The 7,564-nt window shown below is 38.5% G+C and overlaps 1 protein-coding gene across 1 annotated transcript in view; it reads left to right on the plus strand.

Moving 5' to 3' along the window:
* The window catches only part of Ncor1 (nuclear receptor corepressor 1), a 159,604-nt gene that overhangs the window by 117,747 nt on the left and 34,293 nt on the right, over positions 1-7,564 (plus strand). Inside the window, exons 24-28 of the mRNA XM_013347052.2 lie at positions 1,914-2,031; positions 2,127-2,228; positions 3,504-3,604; positions 4,646-4,814; positions 6,875-7,015. Coding sequence (XP_013202506.1) covers positions 1,914-2,031; positions 2,127-2,228; positions 3,504-3,604; positions 4,646-4,814; positions 6,875-7,015 — 631 coding nt within the window. The remainder of the gene's footprint in view (positions 1-1,913; positions 2,032-2,126; positions 2,229-3,503; positions 3,605-4,645; positions 4,815-6,874; positions 7,016-7,564) is intronic.

Below are 7,564 nucleotides of genomic sequence, written 5' to 3' on the forward strand. Positions count from 1 at the left end.
AAAAAAAAAAAAAAAAAGAAAAGAAAATGCCAGCAGTCTTGTAGTGTTGCAGTAATGGTACTGACAGACTCACATACCTTAAACATAAAACTTCAGCTTCACAAAAACGCAGCACAGTGTCAAGGAAGCACAGAAAGTGGGGCAGCAGAGTAGTATTGGCATATAGAAATAGTATCCCTGTCCTTTTGTTTCATTATACTGTCTAAAGTGTGCATGAACGTCTGTTGTTGATCTAAGAAGTAAAACATTCAGTGTTTTACTCTGTCTCCTGGATCCTTTTCTGGGGAGTGAATATGTTTATTTCCATTCTTAAGCATTATTTTGTTTGTTTCATTTTGTTTCTCTTTGTTTTTACACAGAGTTTTATTTCTGGCTTAGGCAAGCATGAAACTCTATAGTCTAAGCCGTTCTCAGCTCTCCTTGCTTCAGTCTCCCAAGTGCCGGGTTATAGGTGTACATCACCATACTTGACCTGCAGTTATACCTGCCAATTCTAGAATTTCTGGGGTTGTTTTTTTTTTTTTCATGCTTTCTTCCTCTGTGTTGTATTTTATAGTTTGTTAGACATTGTTCTTGATCTTCCCTTTAGTTCTCTGTCTAATCGTTGTCTAATAAATTTAAAGGTTGCTGTTTTATTTCAACTGTATGGTTCACTTTTTGGCATATCTTTTAACTTTTTGTTAAATATACATTTAATTTTTCTTACATTTATTTATTTCCCATATGGAGATTGGGGACAATGTGTGGGAGTAGATTTCTTGCCTGTTAACTTGTGGCCCTCGGGGAGTCTCAGTTGAGTCCCCAGCTTGTAGAAAGCGTCTTTGCTCACTGAGTCATCTTGCCAGCCACCAGGACTGCATGCTTTCAGTTAGATGTATGTTGTAATAAGAGCAGCGGGGCTGTGTCCCTGGCACCCAGCCGCCCACATTGCTAGCTTTACCCGAAATAATTACACGGAAACTGTATTCTTTTAAACACTGCTTGGCCCATTATTTTCAGCCTCTTAACCCATTTCTAATAATCTATGTAGCACCACGAGGTGCGCTTACCAGGAAAGATCTTAACCTGCTTCTGTCTGGAGTGGGAGAACCATGGCAACTCACTGACTCAGCTTCTTTTTCCCAGCATTCTGTTCTGTTTACTCCGCCTACCTAAGGGTTGGCCTATCAAATGGGTCTAGGCAATTTCTTTATTAATAAGAAATCACTCCCACATCAGATGTAGCTAACTCCCAGGGTTGTTGGAGCTTCTTTTTTGTTTTTTATTTGATTTTTTTATTTGCTTTGTGGCTTTCAATAACTAATTTGTAAAGTCTGTGTTATTTATGTATGTCCACTAAAGTATCTGCTTGGCAAACTAATGATTGTACAGAAATTTCCTTAAATGACCCAGAATCAGTCTTTCCTTGCTGTGGAGCTCTTTGTGGTATTGGATCATGCCTTGAGACTACCCTTAGCCCGTTGACAGCATGTCAGTCATAGATGAGAGCTCCTTAGTGCTTTTTTTAGGGTATGCAACGCCTTGTGTGCACACAGAACTTTAGGTTCCGGGGGGCGGGGGGGGGCTTGTTGGCACTTCTGAATTCTTGCCATTTTCATTGATGTTTTCTTTGCATTTGTACGAGGTATAAAATATTGTTAGTAACCTGCATTTTGAGTACCTTGTAGTAAATACTTTATCTGATTTGTTAATAATAAATATCTGTATGTTTATATGAGATTGTCAGAAGATATAGCTTATTCCCTTAGTTTTTCTAACTTAATAACCTATGCTGAAAATCTTTTTTTCAGTTACTTTGTAAAACGTTGAGTAGCAAAGATACAGCTTATTATAGATAAAAATGTGAGGATTGACTTTTAGTAAAGATAGAGTTTTGTGTAGTTTCTTGACTATTTTATTTACTTATTTTTTAGGGAACTCCTGGCACTTACTTGACTTCTCATAATCAGGCTTATACTCCAGAAGCAGCTAAGCCTTCAGTGGGATCAATCTCTCTTGGATTGCCACGGCAGCAGGAATCCACCAAGTCAGGTCAGTGAGAGGCCACGGTCCTGTCACATGTATTGTGATCATAATCAGCCATTCACTGGTGGGCCTCTTCATGTCTCTTTTGCTTTTGCCCTCAGCTCCTTTGACCTACATCAAGCAAGAAGAATTTTCTCCACGAAGCCAAAACTCACAACCTGAGGGCTTATTGGTCAGGGCACAGCATGAAGGTGTGGTCAGAGGTAATGCTGTGTGCAGCTTGAAGGTTGTGTTAAATCTTGCCTCTAGTAAACTTACAAAGTTAGTCATTAAAAAATAATTTTTTTGTAGGGATGTCCTAAGTTGTAGCAACAATGATACTGGCCTTGGAATTGCTGTGTAGCCAAGTCTGGACTTTGATTCTCCTACCTCAGCCAAAGTGGATGATAGATGAATGCAACCAGCTTAGTCATTAATATATTTTAATGATAAGATTCTTTTAAGTTACTGATTTTCACATTAACTTTTTTGCTTTCATGTAAAATTAATTGTAAAAGTTTGAAATTTGATGGGCATATAGCACCACTAAAACAAAAACAAAGCTAAATCCAGAAAACTCCACCAAACTCAGAAGCTATTTATGCCAGCAGTCATGTTTTAATAATATATTTATTCTGTTATTTCATATATGCATATAATTTTTTTAAATCATATGCCCACCAACAACTTTTCTCAGTGGGCCCCTCTAGATTTCAGGTCCTCTGCTGCTGCGCGCCCCCCCTTTATATAATCCAAAATACATTGCTGCCTATATATGAATGTGTGTGGTTCCATCCACTGGAGGAACATGTGCAGCCTACACATGGCCCCAGTCCCCTAAAGAAAAATGGCAGTCCTTCCCCTAGCAGCCATCAACTGCCAGTAGCTGCTCAGTTAGGGATAGGCCCTCAGGAGCACATCCTCCTAACGTGCTAGAGTTCTGACTGTCTTCATCTTTTCAGGTCATGTGCTGGTAGCCATCACTGTTGTGAGTCCATGTGTGCAGTAACCCTTCACAGCACTGCTCCCTGGATGCTGCCTCTCATATGCTTTCCATACCTTCTTCCAGCATGTGCCCTGAGCCTGTAGGGGAGAAGGATGATACAGACATTCCATTTAGGACTTGGCCCTCATGATCAATCATTCTCGCACTTTGACCAAAGCATTCACACTCTGTAGACCAGCTGACCTGGAACTCACAGAGATCCGTCTGCCTCTGCCTCCCGAGTGCTGGGATTAAAGGTGTGCGCCACCACTGCCCAGCATAAGGAAAGCTTTTCTGATTACGGTTATGAGCAGCCCAAGTCTGTGGATGTGATAATTTTATCATGCAGTTTGAACAGTCCTTTTTAAATCAGTATGATATTATTTGACCCATACATGTCATTAAAACAATTTTTGTTATCCTTTCCTACATTCTGCTGTGTGAGAACTGGTGTTAGGGAATGTGGCTGTCTGAAAGAAGCCAATGAGTTACTGATGGTTTTGGTTTTATTCAGGCACTGGAGGTGCTGTCCAAGAAGGAAGTATAACTCGGGGAACTCCAGCCAGCAAAATCTCAGTGGAGAGCATTTCATCGTTGCGGGGCTCTATTACCCAGGTCAGTGTGATCACTGCAATCTCCAGCATACAGAATAGTACTAAGAAAAAGCTAGACATCCCAAGAGTTTTAGTTATTATCGCAGTGCTGTTCTGTAATTTGTTGTTCATTATTCTTTGGTTATGAATTCAGCTCTCAATATAATAAACCTCGGGTCTGCAGACCATTTTCAGAAAGACATTCCTGCTGCATTTTAACCATAAGCCATATTATCTATAATTTAGTTCTCAAAACATCACTCATTTGCAAACAGGCAAAAGAAACTTGAAGTTGTTATAGTCCTTAATGTCTTCCTGGCAAAATTTTTTACCATGTGCTCAGATTAAATAGATACCTAGAATAAAACAATTAAATGCTTGTTTTTGATCTTTGTGAAAAAGCATATTTATGATCTCAGTATGTAAACTGCCATCCTCAAATTCAGTGTGGAACAAAGGATGCACCAGAAATAAAATATATTCTGTCTTGAAGCTAAACAGAATCCCAATTTTGATTAATGGAAGGTGTTTCTTTTCTTAGATATATATTAATATTCTGCCTGGACGATGATTGCAGACTAAAACTTCCCTCTTCCCAGAATTCTCGTTTCCTTGCTTCTACTTCCTTCATGGCTACTGTCCAATCAGTGTTTTATTTAAAATATAAGTGACAGGGTACAGACAGACCATTGTCTCACAGCACCTCTGCTTGCGTTAAACTCTGTTTGTGTGTGTGTGTGTGTGTGTGTGTGTGTGTGTGTGTGTGTGTGTGTATCTAGAATTGCTTTTCAAGCTCTCTAAGGTATTATATGGATATAGTCGACCACGTTGGCATGCCAATCTGTAGTAGGAGGCTGCTTGTTTTGTTCCCAGCTGCTATGCCCTGAAATAACCACACAGAAACTGTATTAATTAAATCACTACTTGGCCTATTAGCTCTAGCTTTTTATTGGCTTTGCTTTCTTTGAAAATGTACTGGACTCTCAGGTTATATTTTTCCAAGTATTTTGTTGTTCTTTTGAGCATAAATGACTCTGGGTGCTTGTGTGTGCTTTTATGGCAGGGTACCCCAGCTCTGCCCCAGGCTGGTATACCAACAGAGACTTTGGTGAAGGGGCCTGTTTCCAGGATGCCTATTGAAGAAAGCAGTCCTGAGAAGGTCAGAGAGGAAGCTGCATCCAAAGGCCATGTTATTTATGAAGGCAAAAGTGGACACATCTTATCATATGATAGTAAGTACTGTTTATTCACCGATGCCAGTCTTATAATGTAGGATTGAAAACAGGGTCTGATTTTCTTACTTGCTTGCTATGGGTAAGTTAGTTTACCTTTGCAGACCTATGTTTTCTCCCTCTGAAAGGAGCTATTTTGTGAAGAATCAATTTAGACAGTTAAAAGAGTCATAACAGTGCAGTGCACAGACAAAGTGTCTTGTATGTGACAGCTGATGTCAGTGACTGCTCATTCTTTAACCTGGGGAAAGAATCTTCATTTAACTTAAATGGAATATCTTCTATTTTAATAGGGGGTCATACATTTTTAAGGTTAAGAATTGCCAGGCACTTTTGGCACACACCTTTAATCCCAAAACTCAAGAAAAGCAGAGGCAGGTATATCTCTGTGACTTCAAGGCCAGCCTGGTCTACAGAGTGAGAGCCAGGGCTATACAGTAAAACTCTCTCAAAAAAAGAAAAGTAATTATTAAAAAAGAAAAAAGAACTAAGTAATAGGTATCTGATAATCATGAAAAGAATGTTGGGTTAAAACTCTACTTAACAAAACTGCATTATGTGTGTGTTCATCCATCTGTTCCCCAACCATCTGTCTTTTCTTTAGATCTTTGAGTGTGCTTTCAAAGAATGGCTCTAATGTCTGCTGTATACACCAACCGCAGGGCTAAGTTTTGAGAATTCTTACTTTGTAACCTTGAAATAGTGATTAGCCATGTTTTATGATTATCTCAGATATAAAGAAATGAGCACAATGCCTGTTGTTTCATAATCCACAATAGCCTCATTTCTTATTTTAACAGATTTAGCATATTTTGATGAACATTTTACTTTGGGAAGAGGGAATGAAATTAATGTACATTGCTTAAGCTAGAAATCTGGATATCTTTCTTTTTCCTTTCCATGTCCCAACAAATCACAAAATCATTTATATTGTTTCCTAAGGCTTTGGAATCAATTCCTTACTGTTCCTTCCTGCATCCATTGCCTTTTGTCTATACTGCTTAGGATATACTAACTTACCTGGAGTAACCGTCATGCTTCCTGCTTTACTTTCTGTGACTTTAAGGGCAACTACAAGTTCCATCCCATGGTTTCATCTCTCTCAACAATCTGCTTTCGCTTATTCCTTCAGATTTTTTGATTGCCAGTTTCCCTTAGCTGTCTAAAGTTCTGCCTAACTCCATTCTCCACATTGGCTTTGTACCGAGCCGACGGATGTTCCTTTAAGATAGCATGCTCTGCATTCTTAGATCTGAGCCTATTCCTGCTGCCTGTGCCCTTGTTTCTTCCTTTTATAATTGAAATTAGCATCTCTTACTCGTCCTTCGTTTTCAGATGATGCATTGCTTTTTCTAGGCAGCCGTTGCTAGACAGTCAAGTTTCTGTACCACCATTCTCACAGCATACTGTAATTTTCCTTTCATAATTTGTATTACATTGGACAGTAAGGACTTATTATTAATTTTGTTAGGACTTTTTATTTATGTGCCTGTATTTGCACAATTCATGTGGGTTCCTGCAGAAGCCAGAACAGGGTGTCAAACGCCTGTAGCTGGAGTAGTTGTGAGCCTCATGATATAGGTGCTGGGACCAAACTCAGATCCTGTGGGAGAATAGTAAGCACTCTTACTTGCGGACCCACATTTCCAACCAGGGCATATTTTTGTACTCACTACGTTGAAAGTTTCATGAGAAAAGGGACTTAATTTATTAACCGTATCTGGATACCTAGCCTTTGTCTGGCACACAGGAACCATTCAATTGACTTAACTGCAGTGAATAAAAGGTTTTCATGGATGTTGTCTATAGAAATATATGTTAGAAGAAGTTTTTGTTTGTTTTGTTTTGTTTGGAGTGGAGTGTCACTGTGCAGCCCTAGCTGACCTGGAGTTCACTATATAGATCAGTCTAATCTCAAATTCATAATGATCCATCTGCCTTTGCCTTAAGAGTGCTGGGATCAGGTTGTTTTTATAAGACTAATATTAAGCTGACCTAATTTACTGTGCATTATAGATAGGTTTAGGTCCCTGAATAATTCTTGTTTCTGTATTGTGCAGATATTAAGAATGCCCGAGAAGGTACTCGGAGTCCAAGAACAGCTCATGAAATCAGTTTAAAAAGAAGCTATGAGTCAGTGGAAGGAAATATAAAGCAAGGGATGTCAATGAGGGAGTCTCCTGTATCAGCACCATTAGAGGGTAAAGTGTTATCCAGACGCATTTAATTTTGTGTAATAGTTTTGTATGCTACATTAAATTTAATCTCTAGCATTTCTACCTGAAATTCATTAATATAATTTTAAATCTATATCATTGTATGAATCATGCAGCACTTCCAAATAGAAGTAATGACCACTGAATGTAATGACCACAGCAGAGGTCACTATTGTAGAATTATCTCCTGATTCAGTGAATTTAAGAATATAAAACCTGTGGGAGTAGAGGCAGAATATAAAACGTGTTTTGAGAATTTCTTTTTAATACATGAGATAAAGTGATATATAATATAGAGCAGGGACATAGGTTTTACCTTTAGCTGAACTTTTCCTGGAGTATTTTCTGTGCTTGTCTCTTCAACTGGAATTTAGAGGACTGTACATATATCCATCATTGTAAACAGACTATAAACCACTGTCCAACTTGGTGCTATTTGTGTTATGCATTCAATTTTGGATCACTGGTTTGGTTTACTTTTAAATCTTCTTTTTTTTTTCATGTTTACACTTTTTTTTTTTTTTTTTTTTTTTT

This window comes from Microtus ochrogaster, chromosome 7 (genome assembly GCF_000317375.1).
Source record: "Microtus ochrogaster isolate Prairie Vole_2 chromosome 7, MicOch1.0, whole genome shotgun sequence".
Lineage (NCBI taxonomy): Eukaryota > Metazoa > Chordata > Mammalia > Rodentia > Cricetidae > Microtus > Microtus ochrogaster.